Source organism: Corylus avellana, chromosome 1, assembly GCF_965113065.1.
Source record: "Corylus avellana chromosome 1, dhCorAvel1.hap1.2, whole genome shotgun sequence".
Classification (NCBI taxonomy): Eukaryota; Viridiplantae; Streptophyta; class Magnoliopsida; order Fagales; family Betulaceae; genus Corylus; species Corylus avellana.
This window is the reverse complement of record NC_142490.1, coordinates 42,519,138-42,546,881: the sequence shown is the minus strand read 5'-3', so window position 1 is coordinate 42,546,881 and position 27,744 is coordinate 42,519,138. Positions and strand designations below refer to the sequence as shown.

General features: G+C 35.4%; 4 protein-coding genes across 4 annotated transcripts; 3 read left to right on the top strand and 1 right to left on the bottom strand.

Annotated features, from left to right (window-relative positions):
• The first annotated feature begins 987 nt into the window (after positions 1 to 987).
• LOC148589883 (uncharacterized) lies at positions 988 to 3,139 on the top strand. The gene is made up of 2 exons (XM_088515533.1): positions 988 to 1,059; positions 1,943 to 3,139. Exons 1-2 carry the CDS (start codon positions 988 to 990, stop codon positions 3,137 to 3,139), a joined length of 1,269 nt encoding a protein of 422 aa, XP_088371659.1.
• Positions 3,140 to 3,617: 478 nt separating this feature from the next.
• LOC148589882 (uncharacterized) lies at positions 3,618 to 5,360 on the top strand. The gene is made up of 4 exons (XM_088515531.1): positions 3,618 to 3,742; positions 3,826 to 4,069; positions 4,364 to 4,502; positions 4,687 to 5,360. Exons 1-4 carry the CDS (start codon positions 3,618 to 3,620, stop codon positions 5,358 to 5,360), a joined length of 1,182 nt encoding a protein of 393 aa, XP_088371657.1.
• A 7,595-nt stretch (positions 5,361 to 12,955) lies between these two features.
• Positions 12,956 to 14,963, top strand: LOC132170426 (CBS domain-containing protein CBSX5). Its single transcript, XM_059581413.2, has 2 exons — positions 12,956 to 13,421; positions 13,995 to 14,963. The coding sequence occupies exons 1-2, from the start codon at positions 13,069 to 13,071 to the stop codon at positions 14,839 to 14,841; spliced, it is 1,200 nt and encodes a 399-aa protein (XP_059437396.2). The 5' UTR covers positions 12,956 to 13,068; the 3' UTR covers positions 14,842 to 14,963.
• A 3,145-nt stretch (positions 14,964 to 18,108) lies between these two features.
• On the bottom strand, positions 18,109 to 21,836 carry LOC132173041 (uncharacterized). Its single transcript, XM_059584599.2, has 3 exons — positions 19,791 to 21,836; positions 18,984 to 19,074; positions 18,109 to 18,488 (listed from the first exon to the last, which is right to left on the bottom strand). Exons 1-3 carry the CDS (start codon positions 21,750 to 21,752, stop codon positions 18,298 to 18,300), a joined length of 2,244 nt encoding a protein of 747 aa, XP_059440582.2. The 5' UTR covers positions 21,753 to 21,836; the 3' UTR covers positions 18,109 to 18,297.
• Positions 21,837 to 27,744: the final 5,908 nt, after the last annotated feature.

The window sequence follows — 27,744 nt, the reverse complement described above, 5'->3', positions numbered from 1 at the left end:
AGAGTGAGAGAAAGAACAACATAAAATACTTATACATTCACATTTGGTAAAACATTGTAGCTCAAATAGTCAAATGCAAAATGCATTTGGTTTATGTACACATTTGTTAAGCTTTTAGTTAGTCATTTTACATACAACTCTAAGATGTATAAGCCACTCTGAGTGTTTTAAGCTGTTGACCGGCAACCCCACTCTTAACGCGACTTAAGATTTGAGATAAATATGCTAGAATATTAATTTAAGTGATTAAATTTGTTTTTATATATAAATTTAAGCTTCTGTGATAATTAATAATTTAGTATGAGATGCTCCATTTTTTTTTTTATCCATTTGCATCCACCTCTTTTGTAAATTATTCATTAGATTTGTGGAACGCACATCCAATGATTGAAACAAACAAAAAATATAATAAAAGCATTTCTTATTTAGAGCCGGGATTGGAGATATAGAGCTTTTAAATTAAAAAGAACTTTTGAACAAAAGTTTCATTTTTAAGCTTTTGCGAAAAGTACGTTTTGACAATTTTTAGACTTTTTGGACCTTAAAAACACTTTTAATTTTTTTTACCAACGAGTATTTTTTTCTTCTTCAAATAGACTTTTTGATTGTTAAAAGTACTTTTAAGCTCCTTAAAAGTAATTCCAAACATGCTCTTAGTATCTATAACTTTAATAGAGTCTTATAATTTACAAGCAATGGAGATAATTACTTTTTTTTTTGTTGATGCTTTGTAGATGGTGAGTTTGAAAATATAGACTGAAAATAATTTTAAGTGTTTTGGATTTTAAATTGTTTATTAATATTTTATTTTGAAAAAAAAAAAAAACAAAAAAGTATTTTTGAACAATTTTCAAAATTGGTGCATTCCACAACCATAACCCTACGTATGATCGAAGAGCCAATGGCCAAAAAGAGCCAAATCTGATCCTGAGCTGCGTCAGCACCAGCCCTTGTGGTGATCCATTACTATGCTTCTCACATTCCCGCATGGCAGACCAAAAAACTATTGCAGGAAAAAGGGATAAACAGATATTCGACACCGCGTCTACGCCGCGTTTGGTTAGACTCGAAAAGGCAACAAGTTGCGGGTAATAGTTCAGTGTCAGGACAAACGAGTCGTTATCAAACGCCAAATTAGTTTCTAGCGTACACGTAATTTACCTACTGTACGAGTACGACTATACCATAATCGTATACATTCCTAATTTTCTATCGATTTATCGAGGCAAAAATAAAATAAAATTATGAGTATAAGATTATATAAATTAATTTAATTAAATGAGTTAGACATCTTAATTATAATTAATTAATTTCGTGTTTAATTTGTGAGTTGTGTCAAAAATTATAAGTCATAAATTGTGCGTTTTGGATTTGTCAAGATATGAGTATAAGATTAAATAAATGAATTGAAACTTGACCCATTTAATTAAATAGGTAAAACTTCACGGTCCTAATTGTATTCACGTAACGGGAATAAAATTTAAGTTCTGAGGGGACCTAAACGTTTTAGATTTTAAGGAAACCTTAAAACCCTTTTTTTTTCAAACATAAGGTTTGTGATTAATTTTACGATTTCTACTTTATTGATTGAACGTCCTTAAATTAGCTAAGTCTCGTTAAGTAATTAAACTACAATTACTCAAAGATATTTATTAAACTATTCTACTCTAGAATAAGGTGAAGACAAGATAACTTCAAATACTTCAAGAGCTTCATAAGATACATGCTGGCAAATAATCTCTTTGTTGTAGAATTATACTCTTATAACACTAACGTACTAATTTTGTGTTGAATTCGTATTAAGTTTGCAAGTCGTGTAAAAAAGTTTTATGCCGGACATAAATATATGAATTTGCATTTGGCATATTATAAATAATTAGAGCACCTTGGACCCCTATAAGATCCGTTTGTTTCAATGTAAAATATTTTCCATATTTTTAAGTATTTAGTACAATCAAATTTTGTGGTCGCCTTTAAGAATTACAGTCGTCGCCACATCAACGCCAAAGTCACTTCTGAGAATGGGGAAGAATCTTGGAAATTAACTGGGTTTTATGGGCATCCGCAGGCAAGTAAAAGAAAGGAGGCTTGGAATCTGCTATGTCACTTAAAATCCTTTTCACCAAAGCCCTGGCTTTGCGTGGGAGATTTTAATGAAATAGTTGGAGAGTCCGAAAAAGTTGGAGGTTCAAGGCGAGCTCCAGGATTGATGGAGGACTTTAAAAAGTCCCTATCTTTCTGTGAGCTCTCAGACCTGGGGGCCCATGGCCCTTTCTTTACGTGGAATAACGGTCAAGAAGGGCAGTTTTTCATTCAAGAACGGTTGGATAGGGCTGTTGCTTCCTCGGAATGGTACACTTTATTTCCTGAAGCAGAAGTGACCATTGAAGCTTCTCTGACGTCAGACCATGCCCCTGTTATGGTGTTTCCAAAACGAAGTCCCAACAAGAGGAGCAAGAGAGTGAGCTTTAAGTACGAAGCCAAATGGGCGATGGAAGAGGAAAGCAAAAATATTATCAAGCGGGTCTGGAAACAAAAATCAGCCCCAGGAGATAAATGGGTTGGCCTAAACTATAAGCTGGAACGGTGCAAAGGCCAACTTTTGAGATGGAATCGTGGCAAGCAAGGAAGAATAGAAGAGGAAATCAAAGGCAAAATTGATAGAACTGTTGAGCTGCAGTCAGTAGAGGGTCTCCCAGAGGCAGTTTTGGTTCGTAATCTACAAGCTGAAATTCATTCACTTTTAGCCCAAGAGGAGCTTCAATGGAGACAGAGATCGAAGGAACTGTGGCTTAAAAATGGAGACAGAAACACACGGTACTTTCACGAAAGTGCAAAACAAAGGAGGAAGAGAAACACTATAGAAAGAATCCAAGATGCTGATGGCGTGTTGAGAACCAGTCCAGTCGAAGTGGAAGCCGCTTTTGTCAATTACTTCGATTCTCTATTCAGGTCAGAATATGGGGGAGCATGTGCTATAAATTTACAAGGAATAGAAGGAAAGGTGACAGCAGAGATGAATTCAGCGTTACTCAAGGAATTTTCCAGAGAAGAAATAAAAGTAGCTATAAATCAAATGTCACCCCTTAAAGCCCCCGGCCCGGATGGCTTGTCGGCGGGATTTTTCCTAGACAACTAGGAGACGGTGGGAGAGGAGGTTTGTCAAGCTGTACTTTATTCCTTAAATTCTGGATTTTGCAATGAGGATTTGAATTTTACTTATATTGCTTTAATTCCAAAAATTGCTCAACCATCTAGTGTATCGGAATTTCGCCCAATTAGTCTATGCAACGTTATATATAAGATCATGTCTAAGGTTCTAGCTAATAGACTTAAGACAATTTTGCCCCATATTATTTCCCCCTATCAGAGTGCTTTCATTCCTGGGAGACTCATAACAGATAATGTTCTTGCCGCTTATGAAACCCTTCACACCATGCATTCTCGGATGTACGGTAAAAAGGGTTATATGGCGGTGAAATTAGATATGAGCAAAGCCTATGATCGGGTGGAATAGAATTTTTTAGAGGATGTCATGAGGAGGATGGGGTTTGCGGATCAATGGGTGAATCTCATCATGATGTGTGTGCGTACGGTGAAGTATGCGGTGCTTGTAAATGGGAACCCGGTGGGTAGTATTTCCCCCTCAAGGGGGCTCCGTCAAGGGGACCCAATATCGCCTTATCTATTTTGATCTGTGCGGAGGCTCTCAGTTCTCTATTGATACAGGCAGATCGGGATGGTACTATGGAAGGAGTCCCCACTTCAAGGAGGACCTCGATTAAATCACATATTTTTCGCAGATGACAGTTTACTTTTTTGCAGGGCTAGTTTAGAGCATTGGAAAAGGCTATCTGATATATTGCAAATTTATGAGTCAGCCTCAAGCCAACGCTTCAACCGTTCCAAAACGGCCATATTCTTCAGCCACAACACATCTAGAGAAATAAAGGAGCAAATCTTGGCGGTTTCGGGACTACCCTCTTCACAGCGATATGACATTTATCTTGGATTGCCCGCTCTCATCGGAAAATCCCGGATTGGCGCTTTTCGAAATATAAAGGAGAGGGTATGGAGAAGGCTTCAAGATTGGAAATTAAAGTTTCTTTCCCAAGCAGGAAAAGAGATACTGTTGAAGGCTGTCATCTAGGCAATACCGACCTATAGTATGGGAGTCTTTCTTCTTCCCAAAGCACTTTGCTCAGAGATTAATTCTTTAATGCTTAAATTTTGGCGGGGCCACCACGCCAAGGATTCCGGGATTCCTTGGATGAGCTGGAGTCAGATGGGTTTTCCAAAAAGAAAGGGAGGTATGGGCTTTCGAGACCTACATTGTTTCAATTTGGCCCTTCTTGACAAATAGGTATGGCGTTTGTGGAAAATGGAAGATAATCTTACATCAAGAATTTTGAAGGCTAAATACTTCCCTGGTGTTTCAATTTTTGAGGCAGATTGGGAAATAAACCATCCTACGCTTGGCGAAGCATATCCAAAGCTAGAGAGTTGGTGTCGGAGGGCTATTGTGGAGAATTGGTAATGGAGAAAGTACTCCCATTTGGGGGGCAAAGTGGATTCCCTGTCCGTCCACTTATTGTGTGCAATCTCCCCAAAGGGTTTTGGCAGAAAATGCTGTGGTTAGAGATCTTATTGACTAAGACTCTTTGTGGTGGAATCAATCTCTTTTAGAGGAAATATTTAAGAGGGATGAAATTCAGGCCATCAATTCAATCCCTATTAGTGCAACCAATCAGCCGGATACTCAAATTTGGAGGGGAACCCCGCAAGGAATCTTTTCGGTTCGCAGCGCTTATCATTTGGCTAAAGAAATGGAGTCTCGTGGCCAAGCTAAAAGTTCTAAAAGGGAAGTAGAAAGTGATATTTGGGCAGGGATATGGAAGTCAGTACTTCCAAATGCAGTGAAGAATTTTATGTGGAGGGCCTGCCAAAATATACTACCCACAAAGGAAAATTTATGTAGGAGAAAGATATCAAAAGATTTTTGGTGTCCTATTTGCAACTTAGAAGTGGAGACCACAACCCACATTCTGTGGAGCTGCAATTCTGCCCAAGATGTCTGGGGAGTCAGTGATCATATATTCCAGAAGAAATGCAGTGTGGAAGGAGAATTCCGTGACTTGGCCAAATACTTCTTGCAAAGTAAGGTAGACAATGCATTTGAAACTTTTGCGCTGATAGCCAGGAATATCTGGTTTAGGCGTAATGAATGGATTCACGAGGGCCTCTTCACCCACCCAACTGATCTTGCAAGCCGCGCATCACATTCCCTGCAGGAGTTCAAAGAGGCGAACGTTAAAGATGGTTGTGGTGTATTGCGTGGTCAAGAACAAGGTTTGAAATAGGAAAAACCGATCGAGGGCTTTTACAAAGCCAATTGCGATGCTTCAGTGGACAGAATAAATGGGAGATTGGGTTTGGGTGTCATTATCAGAGATCACATGGGGACTGTAATAGCTGCACGGAGTATTACAAAAAGGGGATTTTTGGATCCCACATCAGCTGAAATTTTAGCCATGCATCAAGGAGCAATGTTGTGCAAGGAGTTGGGCTTACAAAAAGTTATAATGGAAGGAGATGCCCAAGTGGTTGTTACGGCTTTTCAGAATGAAGACAAGTTGGACTGTAGATGGGGTGACCTTATTGCAGATGTGCGTTCTACACTCCAATATGCTCAGAGTTGGAGTGTCAGCCATGTACGTAGGCAACGAAACGAAGCGGCACACAGTCTAGCTAAAACAGCTACCCACGATGTTATAGATAAAACTTGGATGATGTCCATTCCAGAGTGTATTTGTAACATTGTTTTGACAGAGCTTAGCCTCTAGTCTTGTTATCATTCTATAAGAAAATCTCATATTCTTTTGCAAAAAAATCAAATTTTGTGGTCAAACTAAAACCATTTTTGGTTGGCCAATAAAATTTTCTTTAATTTTCGTAAAGTAGTTTTCTTTTTTTAAAAAAAAAAAATCGTAAACCGTTTCTCGAGTTTGATCTTATTTTTACTACACGTGCTTTCTCGCATTTAATTCTTTGTTGTCGTCATGGTTCACCAGAATCTATCTTCGGCGCTACCGAAAACTACAATCGATCGCGTGGAGCTTGCAAAAATCCATCACTTAGTCGGCCTTTTTGGCCATCGTCAAAAGTTGTCGGCCATTATTCACTGTCGTTGATTTCCCGTATACGCCAAATGTTAAAAAAAAAAAAAAAATCTTAAAAATTAATTTCACTACAAACAAACCTCAGATGACCAATTTCATGCTTTTCTTACGTTGGTACTCATTGTGCACATTGACAATTTTTTGTTGATGGCTTGAGAAAACTCGAGTTGGGTGCAGAAAAAAAAGAAAAAGAAAAACACAATCACACTTCCTTGGTAAGGGCAAATAGATATATTGTTTTAGAGGCAATTTAGTATTTTTATTTTTATTTTAGTTTATCATTTTGTTAAAATTGGAAGTAGATTGTCATTGTTTTGGTAGTTTAAGAGATAAATTGTCGCAATTAATAGTTTAAATGGTAGATTGTCATTGAGATGATAGTTTGAGGGGGTTAAATAGACTTTACCCTAATATTTTTTTATTTTGAAAACATTTATCAAACGAAACACGTGAGTTAGTATTCATTAAATAATACGCACGTGCGACACATAGACATGTTACAATAGAAGAGTCTTGAACATTCCAGAGGTTCGAAATTCTAAATTTATATAAATATAAATAAATAAATGGAGAATCTCATTGAGGATTTTATCATTAAATAGAAATTAAGACGACGCGTTTATACCTTCTCATAGACCACAAAAGTCCTTTGTATTTACTTCAATCGTAAGGCATTACGCATGTGAGATATTTTATTGCAATTTCATTTTCAAGTGACGAGTATTTCGTGATAATTGTTGTACCGTAGAGAAATATGCAGCTGCTATTAGTCAGCAGCTTGCAAGTTGCAACACACGGCGGCTTAATAAATACATGGAGGCTTAAGAAAATAATGACAAAGAGATAAAATGAGATTTTTTATATAATAATAAGAAAAGCTCACTGCTTTTCCCTTCTCTTCTTCCTCGCACTATTTTTTTTTCTTCCTTTCTTTTTTATTTCCTCTCTCCCTCTCCCATCATCACCAACCTCCGCTCCACGCTTCCCCGCTTTCCTCTTCCACACGTGTAGCTCACGCGTCGTCGCCTGGCCCTTTTAGTCTCCGGTGGCAGATGTATGCTACCCTCTCTCTCCTTTCAATCTCTATAACATGTACGCTTCTTTTGGTTAATGGAGAATTTCAAATCCGACGTCTTTTATGTGCCCATCATTTGACACATTCAAATGACAAATATAAACAAGTTGATCGAATCAAGTACACGTGGCTTAAGATAAATCAAACGTTAACATAATAAATACTGTGGTTGTTCTTGGTGTTTTCCTCGATCAAGTGGCGCCAACCACATGAACGTCGTCAATAGTCAAGATTGTACCACGTAAATCGTCACGATCCACAGAAAAAAGCTCGTGCCCATTTCCTGTCCGGCTGTCCCACAATAATTTAAGTGGAAACTTTCGTCACTGACTAGGCTCTTGCTAAATTACATCCGTTGGCGTTATATCAATGAATGAAAGCAGTCAATTTTTTAAGAGAAATCTTAGGGTAATGATATAGTTTACGCATGTTGATGCACGCCAGGCGTAAATTCTTTTTTTATTATTATTTTATTATTTTAATTTTTTTTTAAAAAAGCACAAAAATTTATGCTTGGCGTGGATCACTGTTGATGCACGCCGGCTTAAACTATATCATTATCCGAAATCTTATAGCTCGATAAAAAATTATTTTTGGCCGATAAAGTTATAAGTAGCAAGAGGTTATAGGCCCCATTAATAGTTGTTGTGGCTCTATTCACAGATGTGCATATGACCTCTTATCACCTAAGACTTTTATTTACAAAAAAATAATATTTTTATTACACTATAGCATATTTATTTTTTAAAGCAAAATTTGGAGTAATTTTACAAGTCTATTTTGTGTCCCTCTTGAGTTTTTCCAAGAATGATGTGGCTATTAAAATCACCATTGGGCTTGTGATTGATCACTATTAAATTTTGATCAATAGTGATTTTAATAGTCACATCATTCTTGGAGAGATTCAAGAAAAATATAAGAAAGACTTCTAGAGTTACTCCAAAATTTGTGTTAATTAGTTTTAAGTAGCTTTTGATGGCAAACAGTGGCTTGATTTTGTCCGATTGGATTCAGATTTACATGTATCTTGAGAGAACTCTTATAAAATTTATAAGAATAACTTTAATTACACTGTAGTATGAATTTGGTGTTTTAACAAAATAATATAACTGTTCACACTAAATAATTTTATTTCTCTTAACAAAATGTTTAATAGATAAAATACTCATCGATAAAACCACCGATAAAACCATCAAGTCACTGTATTGCATCTCTGTTGGTTTTGGAGATTCCATTGTTGATGGCTTAAAGGTAGGTAGAAAGTTCAGTGGTAGGCAATGAGTATTGAGTTAGAACAAATAAAAAAAATCATATGATTAATTTAAATTAAAGATACAGGTTCTTATCTTTGTTGCGTTTGATATTTTTAACTGACATATCAAACTCTTATTGAAAACTGTAAAATAAAATTTTATATCATATATCTACCCAAATATATTTTAATTGGCATGCTTCTTATTCAGGCAGGTGAATCAACTCTCTCAAATATATTATTCATATTATTGAAAATCTTTATCCGATTTTATATTGAGCAACAAATGACATGGAGAAAATTGAGAATGGATTTTTCTTTTCTTTTCTCGCATATTCCTTTTTGTTTTTCTAATCTATTTTCTCGCATATTCATATTGGCAATGACAAGAAAGTGAGACACGAATGACGGACCTAGTCACCTAAAGTAGCAAGGGAAAAAACAAGACGTGATGGAAATGGTCAAACAAGTCGGCCGGCGGCTACTAAACTGCTGGGCTGTGTCTGGGGAAGGGCCGGACCCAACGATCTAAAGTCCCAATTTTTTTTTTTTTTTAAAAAAATTATTTTTAATGTTCTTATTTTTTACCTCACTTTAATCTCTTTTTATTATTATTTAAATAAAAAAATACTACAATTTTTTTTTTTTTCATATTTTTATACAAAACATTCTTACTCTTTTTTTTTTTTTTTTTTTTCTCTCATATCAATCAAATTTACTAGAATACCGTTTCATTCCATTTTTCCATTCTATTGCCAAACACAACCTAAAGTGCTATATATATATTCATGCAGAATTTTATTAATTTTGTCAATTTTAAATCACGCACGACGGCACCAACTCAATTGAAATGAGTTTTCACGGCGAGCGGCGACATGCAAAAGAGGATAAAGGGAGAAAGACGACGAAGTGGAAGAAGAAAGAAAACCTTTTGGGTTCAAACAAAAATGCACCGTTTTGGGTGTTATGCTTTCATTTTTTTTTTTTTTTTTTTTTTAAGACTACAATGATGACGGGTTATTTGCATTACGAGGTGAGTAATGATATATATCGCATTTTATTCTTCTTTTTATCTCTTTAAAACTGATGTAAATTTTAAAAGTAACGTCAACTTTTGAGATAAAATTATAATATAAAGGACTTACAAACTAACCCGGTGTGTCCATAGGTTAAAAAATGGACAGAACTTTGACAAAATGAACCAATGATAAAGATTGGAACCTTAAAGAGTAAATTTACAAAATAAAAACCTCGAGGAATGATTTGATAAAAAAATGATATCTCATAGTCTTGGACCTCTTAAGCATTTTTCTCAATCTATGAATACCACAAGAAATTAAAAAAAAAAAAATAAATCCTTTTACGAGAACAATTAACAATAAATTCAAACCATGTAATATATGAAAAAACGTTCAATTCAATTTTTTATATAGATTAAAATGTTGGCATGGATAAAAAAGTTTTAGGTTACTAGAGCATCTCCAGCAGTTGATGGCTATTTTTAGCTACTCAAAATCAACTTTTTTAGTTTAGCTACTACTTTTTTACAATGAACTCGAGCAAACTATCGATTTTACAGTCTCCTTTATTTAAATATTTCTTTTAATCTATTTTTTATTATAGATAGAGGAGAGAGGGAGAGGGAGAGGAAGAGGGAGAAGAGAGAAGAAAGAAAGAATAAAAAATGTTTAGAGTGTGCTACAGTGAACTATCATATGTAGCAAATTTTAGGAAAATTGTTATTTTAGAAGATCTATGAGCACTAAAATTGCTAAATTTAACTTAAAAGTTAGTTTAAAAACCCTGTTGTAAATGCTCTTAGAAGATTCTAAAAATGGGAAGGGGGGAGATAAATCGTCCGAGTGTAGAAAAACCTAAAAATACAAAAATCCTAAATTTATAAGAAAAACCTGAAAAAAAAAAATCAAAAGACAAGAAAATTTTATTACCACCTTAAATTATGACTTCTGCTTTAATATTATGGATAAATGCATTTTTCTCCCTGTGGTTTGTGGAATTGACAAATAGCTCCCTGAATTTTAGAAAGCGATTAATCACTCACAATCATTGGGGTTTAAAAAAAAAAAATTAATTCCCGTCGATAGAAAAGTTGGAAAAATTTCGCCATCAAGGTCCATGTGCAAAACTTGATTTTAACGGACTTGGACCAATGAAGGCATTTTCTGATTGTGGTTGAAGTTCGTTTAAACACTTGTGGTCACACTTTAAATTCCCATAACATCAGATTCACATTACAGCGACATAATATTCGGCAGCATATGCCTGCTTATTTATTTATCACATCCCAATCCATGATCCCATTTAGTTGAAGCTTGAAGTTGACGTTGAAAAGATTACAACATCAATAAGCACAATTCTACAATAATTTCATAAATGAAACACAAAGAAGAATGATCAAGTATTCTTTCAGAAGAAATGGGATTCAAAATGCATGAAAATTGAAACATAGAAGAGGGATACAATGAGTATTTATCTTTATATATATATATATATATATATATATATATATATATATATATGATACAAAATGATTATTGTAACACTTAAGTCCCACATTGAAAAGATGAATAATTTACATAAAATGTACGAATTATAAAAGAACTTATGAGAGTAAAAGTAAATCAGTAAATGATCGCACATTGGTTCCTTATTGGGTTCAATTGCAGCTTGACTAGTCATTTTCAAATGTGTTTATTTGGGATCGTTACAATTATAAGCACCCAATAACAAAATATCATTCTAGATTGTATTTCAAATCCGTTTTAGCAAATCAAAACTCACAATCAAAGGTGACCATGACGTATGGGCCGGAAAGATTTTTTCGAATTGGGGTCATATGTGTAGACGTGTCAATGCGCCACACCGATGCCCGCCACATAGGTAGTTTTCAGCCCATTCAATTCATGAGTTTGGTTGCTCCCATACTCTTTAAATGGGTGGAAGTGGGGTTTTGGCAATGAAGCACAAGGTGGTTGAGAATTGAGATACCCTTTTTCCCATGCCTTTGAGTTCCAATTTTGCTGACTTATGGTTGAGAATGTAGATCTGAAAGTTTGCTATTCGGTACCCACTTTTTTATTTATTTATTTTTTTCCCCCTCTAATCGGTTGAGATACCTTCTTTTTCATCCAAGGAGTTCCAATTTTGCTGACTTTTAGTTACAGAATGTAGACATGAATGAAAGTTTATCTATTCAATACTCACTTGAGTGGTCATTTGAAGATCAAATTTGCAAAGAAATATCTCATTTCAGGAAAAAGACAAATCTGAGCAGATAAACACATGTAATATTCACCCTAATTATTTCTATTTTAAAAGCCAACCTGCTATTAATCCTTTAAATTTCCCAGATTTTGAGCATCTTTACAAACCATGAGATAGAATTAGTTAGATGCAAATTGTTAGCCTAAGTTTGAATCCTTCATCTAACATTCATCAATGACAACATTCTCCACTGGAGCGTTTTTAGCTTTAAATAATAATACATACTTTAAACATGTCACATATTCCCCCCCCCTCCCTCTTTTTCTCTCATCCTCCTACTTTACAAATCACAATAAGATATATGGGACAATGTATGAGAACCATATGGTCCTAAAGATGTAATGGCAATTTTAAAAACTTTGATGATGAGAGAGAGACCATAGGAGGAAATAGAGCATTTTCTTTCTTTTTATTTATTTATATTTTTATATATAGGTTCTTTTATTAGAGGCTATTGACTATTGAATAATGAGTAATGATATTATTACTCTTTTACAACTTGCTGACACATTAGCATGCAAGTAAAATCACATTAATAAATAAATAAAAATTAATACCCTCCGATTTAGGGTTGACAATTTTTGACACGACCCGCTAACCCCACACGAACCTAACAGGAAATTAAAACATTAGGGTTGAAAAGTTTGACCGGTTTAATTAAATATGTCGAGTTCGAATTGACATATATAGTCTTATACACTTACCTCAACACGACTCAAACTCAACACATGACATAATAGTTGATAATTTTTGACATGACCCACAAACTCAATACAAAGTTAAATAATTTGATACATTTAATTAAATAAATAGTATTATAGTTAACCTATATAATTTTATACTCAAACATTACCTCTTCTCCAATCACATATTTTAAAAAACTGTTTGAACGTTCACTCCAACGAGTCACAATCCCCTATCACATCGGGGGGCCATTTGCATTATTGCAACCTATTCGCCGTCCCCACTAAAATCTAGACAGACCTTAAAAGCATCAGCAGAAGAAAGAGGAACCGATCGCTGGCGGAATTCCAGTTGAACACGGCAGTTCACAAATTACACGACCAAGCTGTAACACAAATACCGTACCGTACGGTCTGACCGTGTGAGTGACCGGCTATTAACGGTAACACCCGCCTATATATGTCCCGTTGCCAACTACAATTCCTCAATAACAGAAACATTTCCAGGCTGTACGCGCTCCCTCCGCCTTCGTATATTTTCGTCTCTCTCGCGCTCTCTCTCTCAATCTCTTTCTCTGAGCTGGTTGTTTGTGCATGGCAGTGAGCATATTGGCCCGGGAGGTATCAGACCTATGCCTTGGAAAGCCTGCACTTAGGTGCCTCTCTGTGTCAGCCACCGTCGCCGACGCCCTCTCGGCTCTGAAGAGGCTGGGGGAGAGCTATCTGAGCGTGTGGAGCTGCTGCCACAACGCGTCGTCGAGGACCAAGACCGCCGCCGGCCCCGATGATTGCCGATGCGTGGGAAAGGTTTGCATGGTGGACATAATCTGCTTCCTCTGCACCCCAGAGAACCTCGGCGCTCCTGCCGCCGCGCTTCAGTCGCCGGTTTCGGTTCTGATTCCCAAGACCTCTGCTGGGATCGTTAGGCATTTGGATCCCCACTCAAGGTTTGTTAATTGTTTCGAAATCAATTTCTCATCCTGATTTGTTTCGTTGTAATATCAATCTCTTTTGTCTTTTTACTATCCTTAGGTTGTCGTATTGTTCTCTCTAATTCTTCCTCTTATTTCTTCTTATTATTTATTTGTAAGTATCTTATATCTTATTCAATTGCCTTTTTCGCCCAACCCATATCCACAAAGATTAAATCTATTTTCTTAGAAAAAAACATGGCAAATGAAAGGAAAACGTTTGAATTAAAAAAAAAAAAAACCTCAAGATCCAAGTTTTATTTATTTATTTCTTTCTTTTCAAACAATTTATTTCTTTCTTCATCTAATTAGTCAAGGTTAAGAATATGTTTGGCATTGCATTTTTGGCATTTCAAATGTCGGATTTTAAATTAAATTAAAAATATATATGTTTAATTATGTATTTTATAAATTGAGTTGAAGAAAATCTGTCCAAGTTACAAGTTTGAAGATATGAAGATAAAAATCCTCAAGATTTTCTAAGAATAATAGTGAAAAAATTATTGTCTTCTATGTGGCTAATTGATTTTCCTTGCAATTGATTTTCAGCTTAGTGGAGGCAATAGATCTGATCCTCGAAGGAGCACAGAACCTTGTGATACCAATACCAAGGCAAAGCCGGAGCAGCACAAGTTCAAGAAAAAACCTCCTCCTCAAGGCGGCATCCTTCAACTCCACCCTCCACAACACCCGCGAGTACTGCTGGCTCACACATGAAGACTTGATCCGCTACCTCCTCAACTCCATTGCCATTTTCGCTCCCACCCCAATCAACCCCATCAACACCCTTAACGTCATCGACACCAAAAACATCCTCGCCATCCAATACGACGACCCTGCATTGCCTGCATTGCCCCTCATCTCTCAGTCCCTCGGCAGCCAAACCTCGGTTGCCATTGTCGACGTGGACGGCAAGTTGATCGGCGAGATCTCACCGTTCACGCTCAATTGTTGCGACGAGTCGTTTGCGGCTGCCATTGCGACACTCTCGGCAGGCGATCTAATGGCGTATATAGACTGCGGTGGTCCACCGGAGGACCTAGTGCAGCTGGTGAAAGATAGGTTGGAAGAGCGAAACTTGGGGGCGGCGTTGGAGCTAATGGAAGAGGAATCAATGATCACATCATTGTCATCATCATCAATGTGTTCATCTTCTTCGGACGAAGAGTTTGGGTCGGGGAGGAGCGGGAGGTTAGGCGGGTATTCAGCGAGGCTAGTGAGGAGATCAGAAGCAATTGTGTGTTATCCATGGAGCTCGTTGGTGGCAGTGATGATTCAGGCATTGGCGCATCGTGTTAGTTATGTGTGGGTTGTTGAAGAGGATGGGAGTTTGGTCGGAATTGTTACCTTTGCAGGCATGTTGAAAGTTTTCCGGGAACGTTTGAACTCAATATAGGATTATCCCAAGGATATCCCAGAAGAAGATGAGAACTCAGACTACATTACTGGACCATAAAGATAGCCAAAAATCTGAGTCAACAATGTTTTCAAGTAATCAAATACTTTGGAGTTTGAATATGGATGTGCTTTTATAATAATAATAATATGCTGACACTTAAAAACACAAATGGATGGGTCTACTGCATTGGCCCTTTTCAAATGTTTGGCTTTTAATTTGAGGAACTATACATGTACTGAAAAATGATTGGAAATTACAAATATTTACTAAAGTCTTCCAGCAAACTTTTCAGTTCTAAGCGACTACAATGTTTAGTAATTGTTGGCCCCATTTGCCAACAGCGCGGAACGGCACTGTAGCTGGAACGGTACTCTTCCAGTTACAGTACCATTCTTAGATGTGCAGCAAAAAGTGTACGCAGTTTTCAACTACAACTCAAATCATTCACATTTCACACACCCCAACAAGTAACTAAAATTATATATATATTTTTCTTTTAAAAGAAAAAAAGAAAGAAAAAGAAAAATATTAAAAAACTTCAAAAAAATAAAAAAACACCCCAGCCCAAAATGGTGTCGTTTTGGGCATTAAAATTATTATTATTATTTTTTTCTTAAAAAAAAAAAAAAACGCAAAAAGAGATCAGGGAGGCTGGAGCCATGGCCGGTATGGGGGTGGTTCGACCACCCCCATGGCCAAGGGGGTGGTCCGGCCACCCCCAAAAGGCCAAAAAAAAAAAAACTAGGGGGGGGCGGGGGGGGCGGGGGGATTTGGGGGTGGCCGGACCACCCCCAAGGGGCTAGGGTGGCCGAAACCACCCCAGCCCCTTGGGGTGGTTCGGCCACCCCCAAATGCACCCGATCCCATCCCCCGCCCTTTTTTTTTTTTTTTTTGCGCCTTTTGAGGGTGGCCGGACCACCTCCTTGGCCATGGGGATGGTTGGAGCCACCCCGATCTCTTTCTCCGTTTTTTTTTTTTTTTTAAGAAAAAAATAATAATAATAATTTTAATGCCCAAAACGACACCGTTTTGGGTTGGGGTTTTTTTTTTTTTTTTATAGTTTTTTAATATTTTCCATTATTTTTTAAAGAAAAAAATATATAGAATTTTAGGTTGTCATTGGTTACTTGTTGGAGTGTGTGAAGTATGAATGATTTAAGTTGTTATTAAAAACTACGTACATTTTTTGCTACACATCTGAGAATGGTATTGTAGCTGAAACAGTGCCGTTCTGCGCTGTTGGCAAACGGAGCCGTTATGATAATTGTTATATAATTAATTCAATTATTTAATAATTAACGTAAGTGTCATATAATCTATAGATTACAACATGCTAGATGTAACATGTACCAAAATAGAGATGTTTCCGGAAAACTCGATGATGATGTCCCGGAGACCTCAGGAGGAGGATTTGCCATTCAGGTTTATACACTTTGTGGCCGGTCATCATTTGGTCTTGTCATATTGTAGTTGTACAACTACAGAAGTCTTTTTAGCTTTACCCATCTTTCTTTTCTATCAGCAAAGACTTTTAGCTGGTACCAAGAAAATTGGGAATCCAACAATAAAAGGAAAAAAGTATTTGTACCTCCTTCGAACCACTGGTCCCCTCAAAACCACTAGTCCGTAGTAGTCCCCTCAAATTATGGAATGCCCATGTTCCCACGAATTACAAAAAAATTGGCAATTATCCTAAACCCTTAATAAACATAAAATTAATTAATTAATAAAAAATAAATTAAAAATAATTTTTTTTAAAAAAAAACACACATGATTAAGGGTGTTAATTTTTGACACCATTCCCGAATCTAACACGAACCCACTACAAAACTAGCGAGTTAAGATTTGACATAATTGAGTTTGGATCACAAGCGTGTTGACCAACTTGACCATTTTAATAAATGGGTCAATTACGGGTCAATCCACTTGATCCATGGGTGACCTGTTGGATCTTTTATAAAATCAATTTTTTTTATTTATTTTACCCCCCCCCCCCCCTCCCCCCCAAAAAAAAAGGGTCTAACAGATTGTATGTGGATCAACCTAACATGACCTATTTATCAAACGGGTTGTCGTCTCGTGTCATCCACTTATTTAAATGGTCATGTCATGATTTATCCTTAACAGTTTGACAGGTCAAGCAGGTTGAGCTGAACCTAATTTACCAAATCAAATTGCTAGCCCAACCTAGGATGGCTAAACCACCCCTAGGCAGTTCGGGGTGGCTAAACACCCATAAAATTTCTTTGAGGGTGGCTCAGCAACCCCCTATGAGTTTCAGGAATGGTCGAGCCACCTCCAAGCATTCTTTGTGGCGGCTTGGCTACCCCTAGACATCTAGGGTCTGAGGACGATTTTCGAACCACCTTATAAAAAAATAATTTTTAGTTTTTTTTTAGTTTTTTTTTTTTTCAATTTTATAGAGGTATTTTGGTCTTATTAAAAAAATTATAATTATTTTTATCTTTTTATTGGCCTTGGGGGGCATTGACAACTTTTTATAATATGGAGACAAATTGACGCAATCAATATTTTGAATAAACATTAACAATTGAATTGTAGTTCAAGGGGGATATGTGTACTTTTCCCAACAATAAATAAACCTAGACAAACCTTCTAACACAAACTAGAACTAACAATTTTTTATGACTCGCGAACTCAACACGAAATTAGCATATTAGGGTTGAAGAATCTGACTCGCTTAATTAAATGAATTAGGTTAAAATTGATAAGTATAATCTTATACTCATATCTTGACACAACCTGAACCCAACATACGACATTAGGGATAACAATTTTTGACACATCCTACAAACCCGAGATGAACCCGATACAAAATTAGAGAGTTAAGGTTAAAAAATCTAACCCTTTTAATTAAAGAGTCAAGTTAAAATTAACCCGAACTCAAACCTGGCACACAAACACAAATTGCTGACTCTAATGCAAACCGAAGATATTGACACTGAATTGTGCAGTAACATTGTATAGTATAGAATGCAAACAAAAGTTGTTGCGTGCCAATTAAGTTATGGACCTAACAATTCACCAGAGCGGTAGCTGGAATAAGCAGGCCCAAACAAGGATTTCCATTGGCCCAACTTTATTCCTGCTGTGTGTGATCAGTGATACAACAGCTTTGCGTTGACATACTTGTCTACCGTCACCGGTTAACTTGCAGAGATCGAAAAGCACTGGCTGGGAGAGAGAAAAATACGGGATGGATCATAGAGAAAAATCACTGACCAAGTGCGTAGATGGTGAGCAAGAGATGAAAGGATTTCTTTCTTATTATTACAACAATGTTATTCTTAATATTACGAAAGGATGGAAGAGGCTATCCATTATGCCTTTTGCACTCCAAAGGTGGAGAAGGGACAAAACTTGGGAAAAAAAAATAGTATAAACAAAGATGGATGCAGAGCAATTTGAGTTGATTGTTTTGTTATGAACTGACTAGAAGTACCTAAAACTAAGCTCAGACACACAAGTTGATAGGGCTTCTCTTACTTGGAGATTGCTGGAGTCCATGTGCAGTGCATCTTCATATAGCCTCTTGGCTTGTTGCAATAACTTCACCTTCTCTTTACTGTTACTTGGCCGTAAGCGAGATCTTTGCTGCAAAGCCACACCCCATTTGAACAAAGCTGCAATGCAAACATAAAAATCAGCTAGAATCTCATACTTGGTTGAAATAATGTCTTCGTTGTAAGTTGAAATGGCAAAATGAAGCTTTGTGCTTCTCTCTACTGAAGGGCTTCTATGTATTATACAGCAAGAGGGAATACTCTACGCTTTCACTCCAAATCTGATAACAGAAATATAAAAACGCAGCTAAGTGATAAGACACAACACCCAATCATTGAATTCTCGGATTTTTTGGCAACTTTCACTACACTGCCTCATTTGAAGCTCAAGGGGTTGCATAGTTGTTCTGACTGAATACAGTTGTTCATGCAAATGAGGTACACATTTTTGTCAATAGTCATGTAGTGCCCAATATTGCTCTATGACCATATATTCTTTCTGTTTTCAGTATTTTTCAGTCATCACACCAGATAGAATTTGTAATTGAACTACGTAGATTGCAGTTGCAATCATGAAATCACTGTTTTGACTGGTAAGGAAAAACATAGACATACCATCAGGTGCGTAAGTATTGCCTTTGGACATCATAGCATCAAATTTATCAATTGCAGCCAAGAACACTTCGTCAGCCTCAAAAGCAGCTTCCTGAAATTAGGGAATATTTACTTCAGAATTAAAAATTCAGCAACGTGCATTGCATTAATCAAATAGTTCAAATCAATTCAAAGTGGTTTCACTAGTAATCAAAAGGAAAAAATATAAAAAAGCCCCTCAAACTACCAGCCGTTTTCAATTTAGCCCCCTAATGTTTCAAAAATGATAAAGTAGCCCCCCAAACTACCAAATTATTGCATTTTGGCCACTCCGTTAGTCAAAACCGTCCGTTTGGACGGAAACTGCAAAACGATGTCATTTTGTTGGGGGGCTACTTTATCACTTTCTGAACATTATGGAGCTAAAATAAAAACGACTGGTAGTTTGGGGGGCTTTTTTATATTTTTCCTCAAAATTTATTTTTTTTCATAAAAGGGTATTATAGTAACTTACCCATAACAAAACGACGTTGTTTTGCAGTTTCCGTCCAAACTGACGGTTTTGACTAACGGAGTGGCCAAAATGCAATAGTTTGGTAATTTGAGGGGTTACTTTATCACTTTTAGAACATTAGGGGGCTAAATCGAAAATGGCTGGTAGTTTGGGGGGACTTTTTTATATTTTTCCCTAATCAAAATCAACCAAACACAATCATGATGAAACCTTATCTCAGGCTAGAAAATATATTCCTTTAATTTCCACGTCTAGTTCACCTAACTATAATGGAACCGCACAACTTAGAATTTTTATTGATGAAGAATGCTTACCGGTCCAATATCCGCAATTAATTGGGCGCGGAAAGAGAGCGCAATACCCCAATTGTATAGGGCCCTTACATCGCTCCCATCAATTGATAACGCCAGCCTATATTTTCTGCCTGCCTCCAGAAGAAGTTCTTCGCACTCTTCACACACATTAACAAGGACAGATGCAAGTTCATCTTTACTAGTGATGCGGGCATCTAATCCCTTGAGCATTCCGTTCCATTTCTCAATGGATAAGGGCTCACTTCCTGAAAGGAGAGTTCTCAACTCCCGACTAATCTTCAATTTCAATTCTCCATGAAGAAGATAGGTGTTGCCTAGTTGGCCCACAGCCAACAAACTCATGGGCTTCATAGCTATGGCTTTGGAGAGTAACTTGGCAGACCTGTACAATATGATTTCAGCACGCTCCACGTCACGTTTTCTCCTCATCAACTCCTTTGCTTGTTTCAAAAGGTCATTAGCTTCTGTAAGATACCTATCAAACACCACATCATCTGAAACCTTCGGAGATGAAGAGGAACCAACCTCACTCTCATGTGAAGACAGGTCATTAGCCATATGGGAATCATCTTCATGATTCATCTCCTCTTCTCTAAATTGAAAACTGTAAGACTTATCGTTGCTCTTCTCCCTATTGAGAGAAGTCTGGTAAGCTCCACTGGATTTCTTGAGCATCTGCTCTTGTACAAAGGAAGCTTCAGTTCCCATATGTTTCATCCTCACTCTAAACTCCTCAGAATTAAACAGTCTATCATGGGATTCCCACATCTCAGTTTTGTTATTACGGCCCGTCTTCACAGAGAAACTCTGGTTATTCATAAATCGCAAACTGTTACTCCGGTAACTATACTCTTCTCCGTCAATAAATCTTTTACCACTGCCATGCATCTCCCCTGAACTCATTTTCCCATTTTGTGAATCATTTATTGTCCGTCTACCTCCATCCTCATCAAAAGCAGACTTATTTGATGATTCTTGAGACACACTCAAATTCCCAGTTCCTTTACTATCAATAACTGAACTGAAATTACTCTCTTCAACTGCAGAAGTAGAAACATTTGCTCGAGTTTGATCATTTACTACACTCTCTACAGTTTCTCGCTTAATGTTATCTTTCACTTTATTAGGCTTGGAACCAACCAAATTCTCTCCAAACAAACTTCCAACAGATTGCAACAACTCAAACCCAATTTCACCCAGCTCTTTCTTTCTTCTACTTGGCCTCTGGTTCTCCACTAACACTACATTAGATTTCCCCACATTATCCATAGAAGCCTCGGCAAGGTTTCTTGCATTCAAAGCTGATAAACTAATTGATTCCATCTCATTTACATAATTTTCCAAATCACCTAGAGTAATTTCTTTATTATCAATAGCTTTTGCTATATCATTCTTTAAATTATTAACCTTAACATCAAACCCATCAAAAAAAGTCACTAAGTTCTTAAATTTCTCAGTATAAAACCATGAAATCTCTTCTTTTGCCCTTCTCTTACCTCCATTTACACCCACCTCACTGAAATTTCCTCCACGAACAAACCCAAACGAGAACCCGATAGCAAAAACCAAAATTGAAGCTGGAAACACAACAATCGAAGAAACCCTAACCCTAGAAATGGCCAGGGCACATACAAGCCCCAAAAGAAACACGAATATATGCTTTCCATCATCGGCTTTCAAAGAAACAAGAAAATCGCGAAACTGATCCGACTCACCAGTGCTCTCCGAGTCACCAACGAGTCTCAACTCGTCCCACCCGCCGTAACTCGCTGAGCCAGAAGCACAAGAGGCTCTCACAGAGCAAATTCTGTGGGGTTGGGGACTTTGAAGCCATTTCCTTCTGGACAAACGAAGAAGGTTTAGACTTTCCCCAGAAAATGGCGGAAAATCAAAGCGAAAAACCGAGGGCGAGAATTGAGGGTTCGAATAATTAGTGGGATTCACGAAAATTTGGGTTTTCATTGTGGGATGATGGATCGCCTATTGAAGACGAAGATGTTGTACGGACGAGCTATGTGCTTAGGCTGCGACTTGGGCAGTCGGGCGGGCTGGTCCTTGGCGCGACAACCTCGGAGCTCTTTTAACCCGAGCTTTTCAACCTCGGAGCCTATCTCAAATATGATACTTTATGGATTTTTTTATTAAAAAAACATAAAAGTTAATTCATTTAAATATAATTTTACAAAATAATTTTTAGTATTTAAAATCATTTATATTTTACCCTTTCAAAAACTTAAATAAATCTTAAAAAATATATATAATATTTTTATTCTTTTTTAATAATATCAAAATGGTAGAAAAGCATGATATTGAAATCCATCCATCGAACACAATACTTCAATGAAAATATTATATATATATATATATATATATACACACACACATATTAAAGTCAAATAGCCAAACAATAAAATAGGAATATAAATAAAATAAAATAAGAAAATAATCAGTAAAAGAATATCATTTTAAGGGATAAATAAAATTTCTTCAATTCCGTCTATTAAATTGGCATATGTCTTAAAAGCACGCGATTTTCATTTACATTTTTAAAAATACAAGTGAAAATTATATGCTCTACTAATCCAATTAAAAATGCATGTGAGAATTACATATGCTAAGAATAAAAGTTTAATAAAACCTAATTTAAAGAAAATTTTTGTCCATTTCAAGGGGTTTAACTTTGTCATATTCGGGCTAAGTCGAGGTGATAATGGATTAGGATCTTTTTCATTTCAAATTAATCTATTTTATTATCATAATTATTTAAAGTTTGTGCATCTAAGTGTTTACATAATAATAAATCATTTAAATTTTAGACGTGTTAATATTGAGAGGATTTCTATTGGGTTATAAGAATCTCAACCTCACTCAAATATAATTAAATTCCAGCTAGGAATTTTCAGCCTAATAAGCCCAAAGTCCGGGTTGGGCTGAGGTTTGGTTTCAGGGAGCTTGCCCATTATGGCAACCTTATTTACATGAAACAACTTCCCTCCACAACTACTCACAACAACAAAAACAACAAAAACTACCCACCTCAACTTCGGCAAAGTATACACCCATTACCCCATCATACATCATTTTTAAATCTTAATAAATCATAAGTTCAACATTGAGATGATAATTTTTATTATGAAAATCAAAATTAGCATTCGATTTGTGGGGTCATATCACTCATGGCCCCACAAATCTAATAATAATTTTGAAAAGTGTTGGAACAGTTTCTGAGATGGGTAATATAAACGATTCGAGAGATGATATCTGCAAAATCAGAAAATAGGATAAGAGCTTACCAGGTGTGTCGGGGAGGGATAGTTCTGATGCCTAAGCCAATCAATGTTTTTCACAGAGAGAGTAAGGGAATTCTTTCAAAAGTAATCCACCCAGATACCTAGTAAGAGCTTCCATTTTATAGGTTGTAAGTGACGGTTATCATTGAGTATGCCCCCTGAATTCTCGGCACCCACGTTCCCGAGGAATCTAGTGCGAATAATGCTAAAATCGTGGTCGTTGTGGGATCGGTCACGTTCATGTAGAACGTGGTTTGGCGCTTCAAGCTCGGCCACATTTACTTGGAACGTAGCCTTTATCCCTTGAATGGCCGATCATCTATCATATTCTTGTGGGCTTGTATAATTGTTTTAGTATGGGCCTTATCTTCATGGGCCCACAATAATTCTTAGTTTGGGGGCCTTTAATTGGTATTTGGCTGATTCATTACTCAACAAAAGTGTGAGAATGAGAGAAGAATCGGGAGATGATGTACAACACATCTTTTTTATTATTGTTAAATTTTTTTAGTAGATCTTGACATAAAGCAAATAGGAGTTACTAGTTCGATTCTTCCTTTACTTTTTCTTATGAGAACATGTAAATAATAATAATAATAATAATAATCTCTTCACTTATATAATTAGAGAAATTTATGAAATAATTAATGTGGTAGATAGATTTTTTTTTTGTTGTTGTTGTGTTTGTCCTTTGTTTCTTTGTTTATTACGGATAGGGATAGGAAGTGGGTCGGCACCTGCCTAGTATTATGAACCTACCCCATTCCACCTTTACCTGGTTTTCGGACCCACTAAGATTTTTTCCCACTTGTCCTTTACCCCCCACAAAACTCGAATCTTTTTTTATTACAAAATATACCTACCAATAATTACTACCCAGATTCATTGAACCCCCATATTCCACTTGCTTTTTTCTTTAATCTATTATTACGAAACTATAATGTACAGGTATAGCTATTAGTGTTCATGGAGTCATGGTTATTGGTTATGAATAAAAATAAAATATTTTTAATTTATTATATTAATTTAATGTGTTTTCAAGTGCGTAATTCTCACATTTTTTTTTTAATATAATTAATATAACATGTAAAAATTACATACATTTAAAAAATATACAAGAGAATCGCGTGCGATTCGAAGAAAAACTTTATCCCGCATGCTAAATGAATACGCCAATTAGCCTTTTGAACTCTTGATTCTTATGTAATGAAGACACCCTTTAAACACCCTTGACCAGATCAAGCTAATTAAATACTCTACAAGTTATATATGTGAGTTTTTTATTTTTTATTTTGTTAATGAGTAATTAAGCTTTTTCTACCCTTTCTTTAATTAATAAGAAACCTTTAATCATTAGTAGTTCCCCATAAAAAGTTTAGGTGTTGTCTGTTGTCTGTTGAGACAACAACATCATGCATTTATTTTCGTTTCTTTTTTGTAACAACTAACAATGATGCATGTACTTTCCTAAACAAATTTAAAGAAAGGGTAAGCTTTTTATCCGACGATTCCGCTTAATAATAATATATATGCTATAATTTAATCAATAGTTAATATTAAATTTTTTAAAATCTCTTTTTATTTTTTTTCTTTTATTAAAAACTTATAGAAATAAGTCAACTTTAAGATTTAATTTTGATCGTTGATTAAACTACAACATACGTACCGCAGGTATAGCTAGATCCTTTATCCTAATTGTATTGATGGAGCTTATATTAAATTCATATATATATATATATATATATATATATCTTAAAAAAAATGTACTAATTAAAAATATATATTTTAAGTTAATTTAATAAATTAAAGTTTAAAATGCGATAAATATTGAAATGTGTATACACAGGCAACAAAAAGTTTTGGATAACATAACCCACTATTATATTTTTGTTGAGAATTTCAAAGTATATCATTGCCTCGTACGATGTTATAACAGTGACAGATTTATCCTTAAAAAACTGAAAATGTCGGAAATGTTATAACAGTGACAGATTTATCCTTAAAAAATTGAAAATGTTGGAAATGCCGCTAGTCTTTGAGCTGTGTTTGGCAATAGAATGAAAAAAAAGTGTGGGACAAATTTTGATACGAGAGAAAAAAGTAATAATGTTTTGTGAAGAATAGTGAAATTTTTTATTTTATAGTGATTTTTTTATTTGAATAATAATAAAAAGTGATTGATGTGATGAAAAAAAGTAAGAATGTTGGAGTTGATTTTGAGAAAATTTCTTTTGATTTTTGGGTCCGGTCCGGTCCGGCCCTTTGCCAAACACAGCTAGATTTACAAACTTAAAGCTAATCTCCTTGGATCAAAGATTCATTGAAATTAATTAATTTCATTCTTTCATGTTTTTATATGAAATTAGGTGATTGGGGTGGTGATTTTTCTGGTTTTTTGTTATTTTACATGATCACATAAGAAAAAAATTTGAATTAATGATTTCTGTTTCATAAATTATGATCTCCAGCCGATTAAATTATCCCTAGGAGACGATGATTTCTTTGTTGATAACACTAATTGAGTCTGAATTTTTCAATACTGCTATTTGGTTTAATATGAGAATGAGCATAGAGTTTTTTTTTTTTTTTTTCTTTTCTTTTCTTTTTTTTTTTTTAAAAAAAAATTAATTAATTATTTTTAATGATAAAGGTCTTTGTCTGTCTTTCGTGTGTATTTTCAGATGTCACATTGTTTTACCCTTCCTTTACTTTTTCAATTCATTGAATCTCATAGAGTAGCCTGCAATGCATACTCAAGTAATCAATTGCAGAACCTTATGCTATCTTTGATTCTCATATCATCTCCAAAGCCAGGAACAAAGGGAAGCAATTAGCAAAGTTTTATTGGGATTTTTGTCTTTTTCTTAAGTGAAAAATGAAATTTGAATAATATCATTAGCCATATATGTGTTATCATTCCAAAATTATTAGTCATTTTGAAATTTTTAATAATCATTTATAAAGCTTAATCACACATAATAAGAAACTAATGTGAGATTTAATACTCATGGGTGTCTTTATAATCTGCTCATTTTAAGTGAGCTATTTATCTTCATAATGTGTGATTGAGGCGTTACAATCTCTAGTTTTTAAATTTTCAACATTCTCGTCAGGTCTGCATCATTCAGCTTCAATACCACATTATTAGATTGTTTTGATACGATTTGTAATTACTTAAAAAAAACGTTAACCATATATTCGTTATCATTAAAAAAGGACTGGTCAATTTTGAGTCTTACATAATCACTTGTTAAACTCAATTTTACTTAATAAGTAATTGATATGAGACTTAGCACCTTTTAAGTGTCTTATATAATGTGGAACTGAGAAAATCGAATCATTTATCCTTAACCAATCATAATAAAAGGCAATTGATGAGAATAATGCTCGAAATTGATGAATAAATTTTATAAAATGAAAGAAATTGACGAACAAATAAGAGAAATACACGAAGCAATTGATTGACTCCAAAATTTATGGCTAGGGTGAACTTTGGGTTGAAGGAGGCCTTAGGGTAAATTGTAGGGGTAAAGGTTCCAATTCACGACTTTTATTATGATTGCATGTTAAATCATTACTTATCGTGTGGTTGTATGTACATGTAGCACAACTTTATAAGTATTGACGTGACTACTTGTGCATGTGACAAATTTATCGTTACTTTTAAACGAGATATTAACGAAAGTAGTTTTATCCAAATATGTAAAAGCATAATGCTATATACTACACTGCATTATACTAAGTTGGTGTAGTACTGTCTATTAACATTTATTAAAAAAAAAAAAAAAGGTAAATATCTTATAAATCTTTGAGTCAACACACCAAAACAGAAAATTCTCTAAACTTTTTTTTTTCTTCGAATTTTTACCCTCTAGATCAATTGAAAAGGCAAATTAACTCATACCGTTACATTTCCCCCAAAATGTTTAACACCGGTTAGTCCCAACTAAACACACGATTTTGCCATGTCAGTATATTAAATTTTTATTAATTTAATTTAAAAATTAAATATAAAAAAAGAAAAAATTGAAGGTGGCCGTAACTCGCAAGTAATGTGAAAAGGTCTATATGGGAGCGGCCTGACCACAGCGAGCCGACCTACTCAAGCAAGTACATCACATGTAGACTCTCTCACAATACTAGCCAAAATTACAAACAATTATGACATGCAATTAAGGTGGATCATAATCTATTACAACTACCCAACTTTTTAAGGAATATGATAATATCGATTTCAAATGAAATGAAATTATTTATTTCATGATCATAATTTAAAATTGGTATGTTGACGGATCTTTTAAATATGAAATCATGTACATCATTAAATACAAAAACTTTGAATAATATCCATAAAATAAATACACACGAAGTCCATATGAAATGAACAGGATCCTTATCTACTATTTTGGTCTGAAAAAAAGAAGAAGAAGTAAATAATTTTAAAGCAATGAAATAAATGTGGGAGTGAGAAGTAGGAGGAACCGCATAAAAAAGCATTAAGGTTAAATACGGGAGAGGGGGTAAAGTCTAGTCATGGGATGTGTTGAAGTGCATCATCATTCATCACTCAAGGCTGCGTGGAGCGAAAGCCACCGAAGGAAAAGGAAAAAGTGGCAGACAGAAAGAGAGAGGGAGAGAGAGAGAGAGAGAGTGGATGGATGGAT